At 39.9% G+C, this 17,831-nt stretch overlaps 1 protein-coding gene across 4 annotated transcripts in view; it reads left to right on the plus strand.

Moving 5' to 3' along the window:
- LOC144491513 (acylamino-acid-releasing enzyme-like) overlaps positions 1-17,831 on the plus strand; it is a 207,588-nt gene that overhangs the window by 6,400 nt on the left and 183,357 nt on the right. For 3 of the 4 annotated variants that reach the window (XM_078209418.1, XM_078209420.1, XM_078209417.1), the window contains exons 2-5: positions 12,502-12,631; positions 14,302-14,428; positions 16,098-16,188; positions 17,080-17,155. In XM_078209418.1, coding sequence (XP_078065544.1) covers positions 12,502-12,631; positions 14,302-14,428; positions 16,098-16,188; positions 17,080-17,155 — 424 coding nt within the window. Of the gene's footprint in view, positions 1-5,033; positions 5,365-12,501; positions 12,632-14,301; positions 14,429-16,097; positions 16,189-17,079; positions 17,156-17,831 lie in introns of all 4 variants that reach the window. The other variant, XM_078209419.1, reaches the window with a different exon arrangement.

Below are 17,831 nucleotides of genomic sequence, written 5' to 3' on the forward strand. Positions count from 1 at the left end.
CTGAAGAAGTTAAGGTTTCGGATTTGAGGTCTTGAGAAAGATCAGGTTAGATAGCACACTAAGTGAGGATGTAGACAGATATATTACCTCTGTACAAAAGCAAAATGCTGCAGATGCTGGATATCTCAAACAGAACATGCTGGGAATATTTGGGTCTGGGAGCATTTGTGTAGAGAGAAACAGTTTTTCAGGTTGATGGCTCTTTGTTTAATATTTGATTATATTACCTCAAATTTGCTTCCATCAATTTACAGTTTAATGAATCATTTTTATAAGGAGTTGTTAAAAGAGCGTCCTGACAAATTGTACAACTAGGACTGTGGAGATCTGCAATAAGATGGATGAATTAGTCACAAATGGAGGTAAATGATTTGGATCTAATCACCATTACAGAAGCATGGTTACAAGGTGATCTAGGTTGGGAAATTAATATTCCAGGGTGCATAATATTTTGGAAAGACAGGCAGATGGCCAAGGAGGTGCAATAGCACTTGTAGTAAAGAATATTAGTGAGAAATGGTTTTCAGAAGTCCGGTCCTGATGTAAAATTAAGAATCACAAGAGTCAGAAAACTCTGGTGGGGTGTAAAGTTTATTAGTCACAAGTAGGCTTCCATTAACACTGCAATGAAGTTGGTGAAAATCCCTTAGTCGCCACACTCTGGTGTCTGTTTGGGTACACTGAGGGAGAATTTAGCATGGCAATGCACCTAACCAGCACGTCTTTCGGACTGTGGGAGGAGACCGGAGGACCCAGAGGAAACCCACGCAGACATGGAGAATGTGCAAACTCCACGCACACACTAACTCGAGCTGGGAATCGAACCTGGGTCCCTGGCGCTGTGAGGTAGCAGTGCTATCCATTGTGCCCATGCTGCCCTATTTCTGTAGGCCTCCTGACCAATAGTCAGGAGGAGCATTAAGCAAGAATTGATTGGAGCCTGTAACAAAGGAAATGTAATAATTGTGGGGGACTTTATTCTTCATCTAGACTGGGACAGTCGAATTGGCAAGAATGGTCTAGAAGATGAGTTGTTGGAATAATTTTGTGACAGTTTCTTGGAGCAGTGTGTTGTGGAACTGACCAGGAATAAAACCATCTTGGATCTAATATTATGTAATGAAGAAGAGTTAATTAGTAATGTCAACGTAAAAATTTTTAAAAGGGAAATAGTGACCATTATAGCATTAGGTTCACGTTAAGTTTAAAAGTGACATACTCTATTTGCAAACAAAAATCTTAAACTTAAAGCCGATTATATAGGTAAATTGGTAACTAGTCTAAAACACATGGAGGTAAATGAACAGTGGGAAATATTTAAAGAAACAATTCAAAATGTTCAACAAAAATACATTTCTTCGAAGAGCAAAAACTCAGTAAGAAGGACCCATCCACTGAAAAGTTAAGGATAGCATTAGTTTAAAAGGAGAAGCTTACAATGTTGAGGATTAGGAGTGATTTTGAAAAGGGCCACCAGAAAGTTGGTATAAAGGGAATAAATAGAATGAGGTTAAACCAGCCAGAAATATAAAAATAGATTATAAGAGCTTTTTTATAAGTGTATAAAAAGGAAGAGAGTAGCTAAAATAAACAGTGGTCCCTTAAAAGCAAAGACAGGAGAAATTGTCACAGAAATGAGGAAATGGCAGATGCATTGAACAAATATTTTGTCTGTCTTCACAGTAGAAGACACCAATTCCTTACCAGAAATAGATGATAACCTAGGGTTTAAAAAGTGAGGAAATTATGAAAATTAATATCAGCAGTGATAAAGTATTGTAGAAACTTAAGTGAATAAACTCCGACAAATCTGGACCTGATTACCTTGCATGACAGGCTTCTAAAAGAGATTACTGGAGAGATAATGGACGTGCTAGCTGTGATTTTCCAACTTTCCTTGGATTCAGCAATGGTCCCACTAGATTGGAAGTTGGCAAATGTTAAACTATTTCTCAGGAAAGGAGGCAGAGCGAAAGCAGTGAACCACAGACCAGTAGGGCTAGTTATTGAGAAAATGTGGGTACCTAATTATTAAGAATGTCTCAATGCACTTAGAAAACATAATATGATTGGAACAATTCAATGTGGTTTTATTAAAGATATATTCTGTTTAATTTATTGAGTTTCATCCTCAAAAATTCTTAGTATATAAAGGGGAACCAGTAGATGTAGTATACCTGGATTTCCAAAAGTCATTTAAGGTGCCACACAAAAAAAATAGGCACAATAAGTTCGAGTAATGTATTTGAATGATAAGAGAGAGGATTGATTTAATGGTTAGAAAACAGAGTGAGCTTAAACTGAGCTTTTTCAAGTTGGCAGGCAATGAATAGTGGAGTGCCACAAGGATAAGTGCTGGGGCTTCAGCTATTTGCAGTTTGCATTAATAACTTGGATAAAGAGACGGGAAATAATATATCTAAGTTTGCTAATGATACCAAAATAGGTAGAAAGGTAAGCTGTGGGGAGAACATAGAAGCTACAAAAAGATATAGACAGATTAGGTGAGTGGACAATATGATGGCAGATTGAGTGTAATATAGGGTGTTACTCGCTTTGTTCATAAGAATATTTTTTAAAGAATGGGAAAGTTGTCAGTGTTGATGTACAAAAATACTTGGGTGTGCTTGTACGAGGAAAGCAGAAAGTTAGCGTGCTGGTGCAGCAAACAATCGGGTAAATGGTACGTTAGCCTTTATTGCAAGGAGATTAGAGTACAAGAATAAAGCTGTCTTGTTACAGTTGTACAGTTTTGGTGAGACTGCATCTGGAGTAGTGTGTCCAGTTTTTGACTTCACATTTAGGAAAGGATATACTTGGTTTGGAGGTAGTACTGTGAATGGTTCACTAAATTAGTCCTTGGGATGAGGGAATTGTCCTATGATGAGAGGCTGAGTAAATTGGGCTTATTCTTCTAAACTCCAGAGAATATGGGAGGTGATCTCATTGAAATCTACAAGAATCTGAAGGGATTTGATGGAGTGTTGCTGAGAGACTGTTTCTGTCAGAGAGTCGAGGGAGTACAGTCTCAGGATAAGGAGCTGATCATTTGGGACTTTATTTGTTCATGGGATGTTGGCATTGCTGGCTAAGCCAGCATTAATTGCCCATCCCTAATTTAAGGTGATGGCGGGCTGCCGCCTTGAACTGCTGCAGCCTGTGTGGTGTAAGTACACCCGTAGTGCTATTAAGGAGGGAGCTCCAGGATTTTGACCCAGTAACAGTGAAGGAGCGGAGATGGGAAATTTCTTCACTCAAAATGTTATGAATCTTGGAATTTTCCCGAGAGGATTGTGGATGCTCCATCATTGAATATATTTAAGGTTTAGTCTTTGGAGGTTTGGTCTCTCTAGGAATTAAGGGATATGGGGAGGGGACAGGAAAATGAAGACCAAGACCATATTGAATGGTGGAGCAGGTTCATTGGGCCACGTGGACTACTTCTGCTCCTATTTCTTCTGCTCTTAGTTCATGATTGATTGCAAGACCTTTTTTTGGGACATACAGAATTTGAGCCCATTTCTTCAATTATAACTGGAAGTTCATCTTTGTGAAAGATTTAAATTATTTTTATATTGTTCCAGCGCTCTGCACAGTCAAGATTATTTTAAAAAACATTTTGGACCTTTGCTTTGCCGTAATCTTCCAAGCACTTTATATTCAGGAATTTTCCCTTCTAGATTGGAAAATTGCATATGTAACTCCAATATTTGAGGAGAATGAAAAACCACATTTTTGGGGAAGATATAGAAATCTGTAATTAAGGACAATGTGACAGCATTTGGGGAGATTTATGCTGATTGCAAAACCATGTTGGCTCTGTTCAATGACTAAATCAAGCCTTAAAGAACTTAACTGAATTATTTTGAGGAAGTGACTAAAGTAGTCGATAGGGGAGCATCTATGGATGTAATTTATATGGGCTTCCAGATGGTATTTGATAGGTTATAGACAAGGGACTGTTAACTAATGATGGAGCTGAAGGCAATTATTGACCTGGTTAGGAGATTGGGAGATTTGTTGGTCAGTAAAAGACAAAGGAGAAAATGGATATGTACTTGAATTGGAAGGAAGTGATTAGGAAGGACCTGTGCTGGCACTTCAAGTATTCACTTTTAATAACTTGGCACAATTAGTCATTTATCCAAGTTTGTTGTTGGAATGAAGATTGATGGCATGCTAAGCAATGCAGTCAGGGGCATAAGATCACAGACATGGATAGCTTAATTAATATTTATCTGCCAAAGCTTTGCCCACTCAATGCAGGTGAGTGGACCCAAATGCATAGATGATTTTAAAGTATGTTTTAAATGAAGAGCAAGAACAGCAGAGGCTCGACGAGACTTGGGGATCCACATGCACAATTCACAAAAATGTGAATGTGGAGTGTCCAATATTTTGAATATGAAAGGGAGCATGGTTTGGTACAGTTGTACAAATTCCTGGTGGTTCTTAGGCACTCCCTCTGGATTCAGGGATGACTTGCTTCCACTTGGTGGGTTTTGAGATGATTTAAGAAGTCCAATGCACGAGCTACAGACTGTGCCTCGTGAGGCGGGTGGTGCTTGAAGGGTTGGGTATATGATGTGTTTAGAGGCTTGTGCATTCTCTCCAATGTTTCCATTCCACCTCTGTTCCTGAAAAATGTGTTCTGTGCCTTCCTGAATGGAGCTTCACTTCAGTCAGTCACAGCTGGTTACTCCTGTGAGTTGGCTGGGCTGTTTGGTGTTTTCAGAAATGCTTGAAGACATCCCACAGTGGTTAGCACTGCTGCCTCAGTGCCAAGGACCTGGGATCAATTCCGAGCTTGAGTTACTATCTATGTGGAGTCTGCGTGTTCTCCCTGTGTCTGTGTGGGTTTCCTCCCACAATCTGAAAGACACGCTGGTTAGGTGTATTGGCCATGCTAAATTCTCCCTGAGTGTACCTGAACAGGTGCTGGAGTGTGGCGACTAGGGATTTTCACAGTAACTTCATTGCAGTGTTAATGTAAGCCTTGTGCCATTAATAAATAAACTTTCCACCTTCTACAGGTCTCCTGCTGTGACTCAGATCTGAATAGAACAGTTGCCTCGGGATTCTGAGATAGAAAACATGGCGCACCAGATATGGGGTCAATCATTTAGAACCAAGATGAGGCAGAATTTCATCATTGAAGATTGTAAATCTTTGGAATTATCCACCCCAGAGGTTCAGATAGACTTTTTGCCTCTCAGGGAGCCCATGGATTTGGGGAGTGGGCAGCAAAGTGGAGTTGAGGCAGAGGATCAGTGATAATTGTATGGATCGACAGAGCAAGCTCAATGAGCTATATGGTCTACTCCTGCTCCTACTTATGTTGTTAATACTGACCAAAATCTCCAAGTTAGTGATCCATATTAAATGTACATTTTAAGACTGTAACAAGTCAGTGAAAAAAAATCTATAATCCATGTGTTTCAGCAGAATTTGAGATGTAAAGGCACGCTCCTGATGTGTTTTTCTTTGTGAGTTGCAAGAAATCCATTAATCATTTATAAATCTCATGCTTTTGGATTTGTTAAACCACTGCGGAGGGCAAAACATCACAACTCAATACACCACACACATTCTATGGAAATGCTACACTTGATATCTCAAATCAAGCAGTTGTAAATAAATTATAAGACCGGTTCAAAATGTAGTCCAACAGCCAGGAGTTGGGAAAGGCTGAACTGCTGATCTCTCCACAAACTGATATTCAGGCACCCATCTGCACTGAAGCTAATCAGGCTAGGCCAGCTTCTCCGACATTCTCCACACACAAACAAAATACCCAATGGGTTTATAAAAAAATCAAATGGCTGTGAATAGTCTATAAAGCAACTGCAAACATGAGCATATCATAATTCTGAATACTTGTGGAATAGATGCGCTAGATCTACATTTAATTAAAATGGGCTGAGTATAAAGAGCTTACCCTCTGCATATCTACAATTAAAATTATTAATCGAAAGAAAAGGCACAACACAAACATTTAATTACTCATTGCAATGACCCTACAAAACAGTATTCCAGTTGTGGTCTCTTTTCGTTTGCTTTACATAACTCAGTATTGTGTGGATCTAAAAATAAATAGCATCAATTTGCCACATGTCTATGGCTGATTTGTCACATTAGACAACACTGGTCTAGATTTCCCCAGCCTGGAAAAACAGCCTCTTGGTATCTAGTTCTGATGAAGAGTTGTATTAGACCTAAAACATGCTGTTTCTCTCTCCACACATACTACCACACCTGCTGAGTTTTTCCAGCATTTTCTGTTTTTTTTTCAATGTCAACCCTGTCAAGCTCCTTTAGAATTTTGTATGTTTCAGTGAGATCCTCTTACACTGTTAGAAGAGTATGGGCCCAATTTATTCATCCTCTCATCATAGGACAACACTCTCATCCCAGGAACCAGTCTAATGAGCCTTTGCTGTCCTGCCTTCAATTCAGCGTATCCTTTCTGACTATAGAGGCCAAAACTGCACACAGTATTAAATCTTTGTACAATTGTTACGACTCATGTACTCCAACCTCCTTACAATAAAGGTTAACGTGCCACTGGCCTTCCTAGTTGCTTGCTGTATATGCAGGCTAACTTTGTTCCTTGTTACAACGACACCCAATTCTCTCTCAATATAAATGCTTCACACCTTTGGTAGTAATGATGTGGAGATTGATTGATTCACCTGAGGAAGGAGCAGCACTCTGAAAGTCGTGATTCCAAATAAACCTGTTGGACTTTAATCTGGTGTTGTGAGACTTCTTACCTTTGGTAGTAAGAGTAGAGAAGCAGAATTTAAGTGATTAACCTCACACAGCCCTGCATCTGTAATCTTGTTGCCCATTCACTTTGTTATATCTGTTTGCATCCTCTTCTGAGGAGGACACTGGGTTGCAGGGGAGTAGAATAGACAGTATTACAGTTGATAAGGAGGATGTGCAGGATATTCTGGAGGGTCTGAAAATAGATAAATCCCCTGGTCCGGATGGGATTTATCCAAGGATTCTCTGGGAGGCAAGAGAAGTGATTGCAGAGCCTCTGGCTCTGATCTTCAGGTCGTCGTTGGCCTCTGGTATAGTACCAGAAGATTGGAGGTTAGCGAATGTTGTCCCATTGTTTAAGAAGGGGAACAGAGACTTCCCCGGGAATTATAGACCGGTGAGTCTCACTTCTGTTGTCGGCAAGATGTTGGAAAAAATTATAAGGGATAGGATTTATAGTTATTTGGAGAGTAATGAATTGATAGGTGATAGTCAGCATGGTTTTGTGGCAGGTAGGTCGTGCCTTACTAACCTTATTGAGTTTTTTGAGAAAGTGACCAAGGAGGTGGATGGGGGCAAGGCAGTGGACGTGGTATATATGGATTTTAGTAAGGCGTTTGATAAGGTTCACCATGGTAGGCTTCTGCAGAAAATGCAGATGTATGGGATTGGGGGTGATCTAGGAAATTGGATCAGGAATTGGCTAGCGGATAGGAAACAGAGGGTGGTGGTTGATAGTAAATATTCATCATGGAGTGCGGTTACAAGTGGTGTACCTCAGGGATCTGTTTTGGGGCCACTGCTGTTTGTAATATTTATTAATGATCTGGATGAGGGTATAGTTGGGTGGATTAGCAAATTTGCTGATGACACCAAAGTCGGTGGTGTGGTAGACAGTGAGGAAGGGTGTCGTAGTTTGCAGGAAGACTTAGACAGGTTGCAAAGTTGGGCCGAGAGGTGGCGGATGGAGTTTAATGCGGAGAAGTGTGAGGTAATTCACTTTGGTAGGAATAACAGATGTGTTGAGTATAGGGCTAACGGGAGGACTTTGAATAGTGTGGAGGAGCAGAGGGATCTAGGTGTATGTGTGCATAGATCCCTGAAAGTTGGGAATCAAGTAGATAAGGTTGTTAAGAAGGCATATGGTGTCTTGGCGTTTATTGGTAGGGGGATTGAATTTAGGAGTCGTAGCGTTATGTTGCAACTGTACACAACTCTGGTGCGGCCGCACTTGGAGTACTGTGTGCAGTTCTGGTCCCCACATTACAGGAAGGATGTGGAGGCTTTGGAGAGGGTGCAGAGGAGGTTTACCAGGATGTTGCCTGGTATGGAGGGGAGATCCTATGAGGAGAGGCTGAGGGATTTGGGATTGTTTTCGCTGGAAAGGCGGCGGCTAAGAGGGGATCTTATTGAAACATATAAGATGATTAGAGGTTTAGATAGGGTGGATAGTGATAGCCTTTTTCCTCTGATGGAGAAATCCAGCACGAGGGGGCATGGCTTTAAATTGAGGGGGGGTAGTTATAGAACCGATGTCAGGGGTAGGTTCTTTACCCAGAGGGTGGTGAGGGATTGGAATGCCCTGCCAGCATCAGTAGTAAATGCGCCTAGTTTGGGGGCGTTTAAGAGATCCGTAGATAGGTTCATGGACGAAAAGAAATTGGTTTAGGTTGGAGGGTCACAGTTTTTTTTTTAACTGGTCGGTGCAACATCGTGGGCCGAAGGGCCTGTTCTGCGCTGTAATGTTCTATGTTCTATGTTCTTCGTGATCTCCTTGCAACTTGCATTCCCATCTAGCCTTGCATCATCAGCAAACTTGGATATATTTGGTCTCTTCCTCTAAGAAGTCTCACAACACCAGGTTAAAGTCCCAACAGGTTTATTTGGTAGCACAGGCCACAAGCAGCGCTATGAAAGCTTGTGGCTTGTGCTATCAAATAAACCTGTTGGACTTTAACCTGGTGTTGTGAGACTTCTTACTGTGCTTACCCCAGTTCAACGCCGGCATCTCCACATCATGGCTCTTCCTCTAAGTCATTACTGTAGATTGTAAACAGCCGAGGTCCCAACACTGGTATTTGCTCCACTAGTAACAGCCAACAAACTTAAATGCCTCCTTTATCCTTACTATCAGCTTCCTGTTAAAGTTTATTTATTAGTTACAAGTAGGCTTACATTCACATTGAAATGAAGTTACTGTGAAAATCCCCTAGTCGCCTCACTCCGGCATCTGTTCGGGTACAGCAAGGGACAATTTAGTACGGCCAATCCACCTAACTAGCACATCTTTTGGACTGTGGGAGGAAACTGGAGTAGACACAGAGAATGTGCAAACTCCACACAGACAGTGACCCAAGCTGGGAATTGAACCCAGGTCCTGGTGCTGTGAGGCAGCAGCACTAACCACTGTGCCACCGGTCCTGCCCATTGAAAATACATAGATGTTCCTTCATTGTTGCACGTTCAAAATCCTGGAACTGCCTCCCTAACAGCACTGTGGGTGGAACGACAATGGTTCAAAAAGACTGCTCGCCACCACCTTCTCGAGGGCAATTAGGCATAGGCAATAACTGGCCTAACCAGTGATACCCTCATCCCATAAATGAATAAAAAGAAAACGCTCCTCCATTATTGTTAATCTATTATCCCCAACTCCATGAGACCTTATCTTGGGTATTAACTTTTTGTGTAGCACTTTATTGAATGCATTTGAAATGTGAAGTATACTACACCTAATTTCCCTTTACCTACCAGTTACATACTCCACTCTAATAGTCAAACATGTTTCTCCTTTTGTAGAACCGTGTTGACTTTATCTGATCCAACTATGATTTTGAGTGCATTAAGACTGCTTTAATAGTAGATTCAAGGATTTTCCTGATAACTAATGCCAGGCTAACCGACCTGTGGTTCCCTGTTTTTTTTTCTCTCCCTACTTGGGTGGTTGTGTTACATTTGCTATCTTCCAATCCATTTGAACCATTCTGCAATCTAGAGACTTTTAGAAAATCATTAACAGTGCATCCACTATCTCTGCACCTTTCCTTATTAGATCCCATGAGGCAGGCCATCAGCTACTGGGGATCTGTCAGCTTTTCGTTCCTTTCCTTAATTTTCTCCAATGCCGTTTCTTAGCTGCTACTAATTACCTCTAGTTTCTAGCCCCTTGGTTACCCATTTTTTCTGGCACTTATGTCTTCTACTGTGAAGACAGGCACAAAATATTTGTACTATGTCCCAACCATTTCCCAGTGATTTCATCTGTCTCTGCCTTTAAGGGACTCATATTTACTCCAGCTACCCCCTTTTCTATAGCAATAAAAACTTTTATCTGTTTTCACATTTCTGGCCACTTTATTCTCATTCTATTTTTTCATTTTTTAATCAACTTTATGGTCAGTCTTTGCTTTTTTCCAAAATTCTCTCAATCCTTGGACTTACAATAATTGTAAATTAATCTTATAATATCCTCAACTTCACTTAACCTATCCTTAACCTATTCGAGATACTACTGGAAATCTTATACCTTGCAGTAGTGATGGTTGCTCCCCAGGAGCTGTGGGCCACTGTACCATTTTACTACTAAAGCTAAAAACAGACAAGGTTATTGATGCATGCATTGTGATTCCAGTTCATTTTTCCATTTTCAGCTTTTGCTCCCCAGGCCCCTCACACACAACCACAGCAAACTACAAAAGGCAAACTGTTACAAAGGTTTAATTAACAAGATATTTATTTCAGTTTTTAAACTTCAGCCTAGCCTGGTACAAGCAAAACTGGTTCATCTTGTGTAAAGCAAAATTAATTACTAATTTAAATGGAGAGTAACCATGGCAAACGAAAAATTAATTTGTGGTGATTCTGTGGGTGTGAACTAAATGCTAAAGCTAAGTTTGTTTTCAAAGACTTCCCTCAATATCTAAACTCCACCCATGTTGTGAATATGCTTTGGAGGAAAATTGCACCGCGCAGTTTTACTAAATGCTTTTAATACAGTATTATAGGGGATTTTCATAGTAACTTCATTGCAGTGTTAATGTAAGCCTACTTGTGACTAATAAATAAACTTTAAACTTTTTAAATTCATCATCTTGGCTCGATCCCCATGCATCACTGATGATGATGATTTGCTACTTCAGCTGTGCTTGCCTTTGTTACCTCTAAACTTTACTATTCAAGTGCATTCAAAACTCTGGTGCCAATATCCTTGTTCCCACCAAACCTTGTTCACCCATCATTCCTGCGCTTTTTGAGTGACATTGGCTCCCATTAAACAACACCTCAATTTAACAATTCTCATCTTTGTTTTCAAGTCTCCCTATGGCTTCTCCCCTTCCTATTTCTGTGATAATATCTAGCTCCACAGCCCTCCAAGGGATCTGCACTCCTCCAATTCTGTCCTCTTGAGTATTTCCGATTTGAATTGCTCCAGTATTGGCTGTCATTCCTTTAGATGATAAGGCCCTAAACACTGGAATTTCCTCTCTAAACCAGTGTTGCTCTCTTCCTCGATTTCTTCCTTAAAAATTTTAAAATCTATTTCTTTCACCACTAATGGTCATCTGCCCTAATATCTCCTTTTTGTAGCACTTCTGTTAAACACTTTGGGACTTAGTACATTAAAGGCAATATGTAAATACAAGTTGTTATTAACAAACCTGTAACTAGCACTGCTCCACCCTGATATTGTGCAGCTCAAAATATTCTTACTAGATACAGTCTGGATTTAGTAGACAAAAAATTATAGGTTACTAATGACCATCTTTTCACAATTCAAATGGATGTATTATTTAACATATCTTTCTTTGTACTAAAATCCAAATGACAGCACTGTCTCTGCTCGTCTCAATGTGTGTGGTGGTGGTAGTTTCAAAGAAAAAAGGAACTTGTATTAATATAGCATCTTACCATTTACTCCGGACACCTGGAAGTATTTTCCAAATAATTTTAGAAGTGCTGTCATTTTTGCAATATAGCTAAATGTACCAATCACAACAGCTGGTGGAATTTAAATTCAATTTTAAAAATCTGGAAACTAAAATTAGTCTTGGTCATTGTGGTAAAAACTCATCTGATTAAGTAATGTCCTTTTGGGAAGGAAATCCGCCATCCTTACCTGGCCTACATGTAACTCCAGACCCACAGCAATGTGGGTGACTCTTAACTGCCCTCTGAAATGGCCTGGAAAGCCACTTAGTTCAAGGGCGATTGGCGTGGCCAGCATTTGTTGTCAGTGAAGCCAACATCTCATGGAAGAGAAAAAAACAGCATGCACATAGTAAAGTCCACAAGCAACAGATAAATGAACGGACATTTTGGTGAATAATCTTTCGATTATTTTTAATTTTACGAAAAAATGTTGGTAAAGCACAAAGGGAACTTCCTGTTCTTGAAATAGTGAGATTGGATCATCTATGTTCACCTGAACAAGCAGACAAGGTCTTGGTTTCATGCCTCCTCCAAAAGAGTACAACTCAATTAAGCACTTCTTAAGTACTGCGCTAAAGAGTGAGTCTAGACTATCTGCTCCATTCTGTAATGATGCTTGAACCTTATGACTCATGTTACCAACCGAACCAAACAGACATAAATTCTGGAAGGGAAATTGTTAGCTGATAAATAAAATGTGTCTAATGCCATATGTGAACCGAATCCAATTTCGGGCAATTAGTGACGAATCAACTTCAAAATTGTATTTGATATCATGAATGAATCATACATTTTTTGTTGAAGGTGGTCACCAATCCCAAGGAGATTGCTGGGATCTACAAAGAGCTGAGCAAATTCCCATCTTTGTCGAAAGCCTGCATTGGACCAGAGGTTGTTTCCCAGTATGGGGGTAAACACTGCAACATCTATACAGGTAACTACAGAAAAGAGTTTTGATGTCTACAGCTAAAGCGGTTATGTCGAGTAATTGCTGTATCTTTTTGGAGAGAAAACATTACAGTATAGTTTAGGACATTACCACTTGCTGTGTAAAAAAAAAGTTCTTCACAACCCCCATATATCTTCCCAAAACCTTAAATCTATGTGCCTTGTCCTTGAACCATTAGCTAATGAGACCAGCTATTCTTTGACTACCTTATTTGTATATCATTATCAGATCTCCCCTTCAACCTCCCTTGCTCTAAGGAGAACAACTCCAGATTTTGCAACCTAACCTTGTAACCAAGCTCCCTCCCTCATCCCTGGAATCTTTCTGATAAATCTCTTCTGCATTCCTCAAGGATCTTTACATCTTTCCTAAACTATGATGATCAGAACTGGACACTATATTCCAGCTGTGTCCTAACCAGAGCTTCATGAGGGCTCAGGATAACTTCTTTGCTTTGGTACTCAATACCTCTATTTATGAAACCCAGGTCCCATATGGTTTGCTAACTACTCTCTTAATTTATCCTGCTACTTTTAAAGATCTGTGCACATGAAACCCTAAGAGAATGTCTCTGCATACTCTTTAGAGCTGTACCATTAGGTCCATATTGCTTCTCCATGTCCCTTCTGCCAAAATGCCATCGCTTGACTGCATTAAATTCCATCTGCCACTTGTCTGCCCATTCTGCTAGCTTCCCTAACTCTTGTTGTGGTCGATTAATAAATCCTCAGATCCACACCTTCAAGTTCAGTATCATTGGAACATTTTGAAATTTTCCTCTGTATTCCAATATCCCAAGTCAACCGTTTACTGTGATTTGCTGCTTTCTGTCCTTAAGCCAATTTTTTATCCTAGCTGACATTTATCCTCTTCCTTGAGCCTCAGTTTTGGTAATGAGTCTTTTGTATTGTATTTTGTTAAATGTTGTATTAAAATCCATATTGACAATATCCACTGCATTCTCTTCATTAATCTTCTCTGTTACAGCTGAAAAATTGTGAAACATAATGTGACATTTTACAAATCTCTGCAGCCTCTCCTTAATTAACTTAAACCTCTGCACGTGCCTGCTGTTTTTTACCTCCTGATTGTTTCTAAAAGCTTACCTGTAGTTACTAGGTATGTCCTCACACCCTTTCTTAAACAAGTGTCACATTTGCCACTTACCAATTCTCTGGCATCTCGCCAGAATCGAGGGAAGATTGGAGGATTATGTCAAGTTCTTCTGCTATCTCCGCTCCCATTTCCCTTAACGTGAAATACAAGCTACCAGAGCAAGTGACTTATCCAGTGTAAGCATAGCCAGACTTCCCAGTACCATTATTTCTATCAACTCTGTTTCTACCAATATTTGGTCAGCATCCTCTTTTATGATTATTACTCTAAATTTAAGTTTGTGGTATAGTAAAAACTGTACACCTCCCCTTAAAAACACTTTTTAGAAGCACACAACAAAATTAGGTTGTTTTAGTTCCAGATTAGCTTCCTCCGAATATACTAGAGCAATGGGCATTCCTGAAAGAGCCTCTTTCACGTAATCCCTTCCCAGGAACAGGATTAGATAGACACTAATGGTCCAAATGTTAACTACTTTACGCAGCACTCGATATTTAGTGCATAATGCTTCAAGAATCGTGAATTTTTTTCTGTTTCAGAATGGTCTCAGAGGGATCTGGAGCGAGCCGAGCGGGTGAAGTTCTGCCGACAATATATCATGTTTTACGATGACAATTCCATTGTATACACAGGCCCCTCTGGAAACTGCACAGAACTACAGGGCGAGTGAGTAGAATATTATCTATCTGTACAGTAACTGCTCCATCATATAGAGTTCTTCTGAAGGTTCAGTGAGTATTTGAAGCATACAGCTTAAGAACATATGGTGGTGACTTAACAGCGTGACATTAAGGACACACCAATTCCAAAACTTGAACACATATTTTAAGCTAAAATCAATGCAGCATTGAGGGAATTCTACATCCAGAGCTACTGGTTTCTAGGCGAGATGTTAAATGACAACCTGACTTAAAGATTCCATGGCACCATTCAAAGAGGTGGAGGTGGCTTCTGATTTGACAAAAACACAATTGATGGCATGTTAAGTAGCGTAAACAGGAATATCACATGATAAAGAGATATTGATCGATTAAGAGAGTGGACAAAAGTATTATATGGATTCCAGTGCAGGTAAGTGTGACCCAAAAAAGGATAGATATGAGTATTTTTAAATGGTGAAAAGTGGGATTCTAAAGGGATTGTGAGGTCCATCTACACAGCTCACTAAAATGTAGTAGTCAGATTCAAAAAAGCTAATCATAGAAATCATAGAAACCCTACAGTGCAGAAGGAGGCCATTCGGCCCATCGAGTCTGCACCGACCATAATCCCACCCAGGCCCAACCCCACATATTTACCCACTAATCTACACATTTTAGGATTCTAAGGGGCAATTTTTAACCTGGCCAATCAACCTAACCCGCATATCTTTGGACTGTGGGAGGAAACCGGAGCACCCGGAGGAAACCCACGCAGACACGAGGAGAATGTGCAAACTCCACACAGACAGTGACCCGAGCTGGGAATCGAACCCGGGACCCTGGAGCTGTGAAGCAGCACTGCTAACCACTGCGCTATTGTGCCGCCCACAAAGCTAATGGAATGTTGGACTTCACATTTGGAGAGCTAGAATATTAAGGGAAGGATATTTTGCTGTGACCATACAGATCTATGTTTAAATGGCATTTGGAGAACTATGTACAGTTCTGGGCACTGGATCTTAGAAAATGGGTAAAAAAAGAGATATTGGCCTTTCAAGTTGTGTAGCAAAGATTCGCTAGAATTTTACCAGAGCTCCTAAGTGTTAAATTATGAGGAGAGACTACATAAATGAGATTTACCTTGCCTGGAATCTGGAATATTAAGGAGTGATTTGTTTGAGGTTTTTAGGATTTTGAAAGGAATTGATAGGCTAGATGAGGTAAACTTTTTTCTGTTGGTGGAGGAGTCTAGGACAAAGGAGGCATAGCTTAAAATCAGAATGGTGCTGATTCTGGAGAAAAGTTAGGAAATATTTATTCACAAAAACATTGGTAGAAATGTCATTCTTCCCCCACAAAAGTACAGTAGATACTACCACAGTTGATCATTTTAAACTAGAGATTGATAGATTTTTGTTGGCCAAGGGTATTAAAAAATATGGAGCTGAAGGAGGTGGCAGATGGAATTGGGATGTAGATCAGCTTTGATCTTGTTGAATGGTGGAACACGCTCCTGTTCCTGAATTCCTATGCCTGGCCAATGTTTGTCCTTCTACCAATACCACCATCTCATTAAAGTTTATGGTGATTTTCAATGATTTTGAGGTGGCACTCTATTTATTAGCTGTATGATGTTTTGGAACATACTGAGGTTGTGAACTGTTCTGAATAATTACAAGTTCTTCTTTCTGAAGGCTATTGAGCAGTGAGTCTCCCTCTGGACATTTAAAGGCTGTTCTCCGGGACCACACCAACAAAAAGGGAGAGGAGAAGCAATTTCTGGAGGTAATTTTGCAACTGAAACTTACTGCTTGATTTACAGCTGATTGTACAGTAACATTTACTTCCTAAAAACTATAAAGTTGAACACTGGCCATTGTTGCCTTTTTGACAAGGAACCTAGAGAGAGAACTTTTTCATATGTCTTTGTTACTGTAGTAAATATGTTCTTTGAATTCCTAGCTATAATTTCCTAGCTATAATTTAGCTTGTCAAGGTCCTTGCAAGCCAGTGCTTAGTGGAAAATGATGCATGTTCTTTCTGCAATTTTCCATCCAATGACATTAATTCCTCGACAGTTTTCTGATATTCCCTGGTCAGTGATGTGGGACTTCACAATTTACCCTATAATGTTCTCTGAAACTTCAGTGAAATTATCACTTTGTGAGCATTCACAAGTACCTTTTCATGGAATCATAGAATCCCTACAGTGCAGAAGGAGGCCATTCAGCCCATCAAGCCTACACCAACAACAATCCCACCCAGGCCCTAACCCTGTAACCCCACATATTTACCCTGCTCGTCACCCTGACACTAAAAGGTAATTTAGCATGGCCAATCAATCTATCCCGCACATCTTTGGAGTGTGGGAGGAAAGCAGAGCACCTGAAGGAAAACCATGCAGACATAGGGAGAACAAGTAAACTCCACACACTGTCCCAAGGCTGGAATTGAACCCGGTCCCTGGCACTGTGATGCAGCAGTGCTAACCACTGTGCCACTCTGCTGTATTATTTGCTGTAATTTGTAAGATTTCATAAACAAGAGTTTATCTAGAAATTGTTGCTCTCACCTTTAAAATATTGATTTTTGATTTGATATTAAATTTATCATCTTGATTATCAAACTTCTGTATGCTGTTGTCTTTAATCTTATACTGATTGATCCCACTTACAGATCTGGAATAAAAACTCTAAAGAGAAGAGTATAAACCTGACTGCACTTGACAAACATGGCAAGGTGTATGAAGACGGTATGAATTTAGCTGGAAACGAACAGTATTTATACAGAAAGACAATGTTTAGCTCTATTCATTTTTTAAATTAAGACTAGTATATCCTGTTCTTTGCGAAATGTAGGGAGATGGAATATTATTCTTCTGCTATATTCAGCTAAATCAGGCAATGACATGGTAGGATTTAGCTCTGGCTATTAAAAACTACAGCTTTGGGAAAATGGAGATAGGAAGCAAGAGCAAATTTTGCAATTTTTTTGATACAGTGGATGCCTAGGCTTGATGGCCCAAACAGCCAAATCATATCCTCTACAAAATTTCCCCTTCCCGAAATGAAATCTAGGTTTCAGCATAAATCAGAATAGGGGCCTGTGCTATGTAAGATGCAATATCAGAATGCAGTCTGTCTCATTACAGTCGTAAATTATATATTTTTTCCAGGCACATTTGAATTCTGGTTTTAAAAGATAGGAAGTTTAATACTTCACTCACCATGAGGTACTGGGGTATATATTAAATGCAGAATCTTACCAATATTGTGGCAGCTAACATCACTGTTGAAGCTCATTTTTAATGATGCTTTTGATGTTAGTGCTGTGGAATGGAACATTTTCCATTTCAGGAATTCAGCATTAAATGTTCCAAGATCAGGTGTAGTATAATTAGATGTTAAAAAAGCTCCCTTCACTTCCTA

The sequence above is a fragment of the Mustelus asterias genome, chromosome 3, assembly GCF_964213995.1.
Source record: "Mustelus asterias chromosome 3, sMusAst1.hap1.1, whole genome shotgun sequence".
Lineage (NCBI taxonomy): Eukaryota > Metazoa > Chordata > Chondrichthyes > Carcharhiniformes > Triakidae > Mustelus > Mustelus asterias.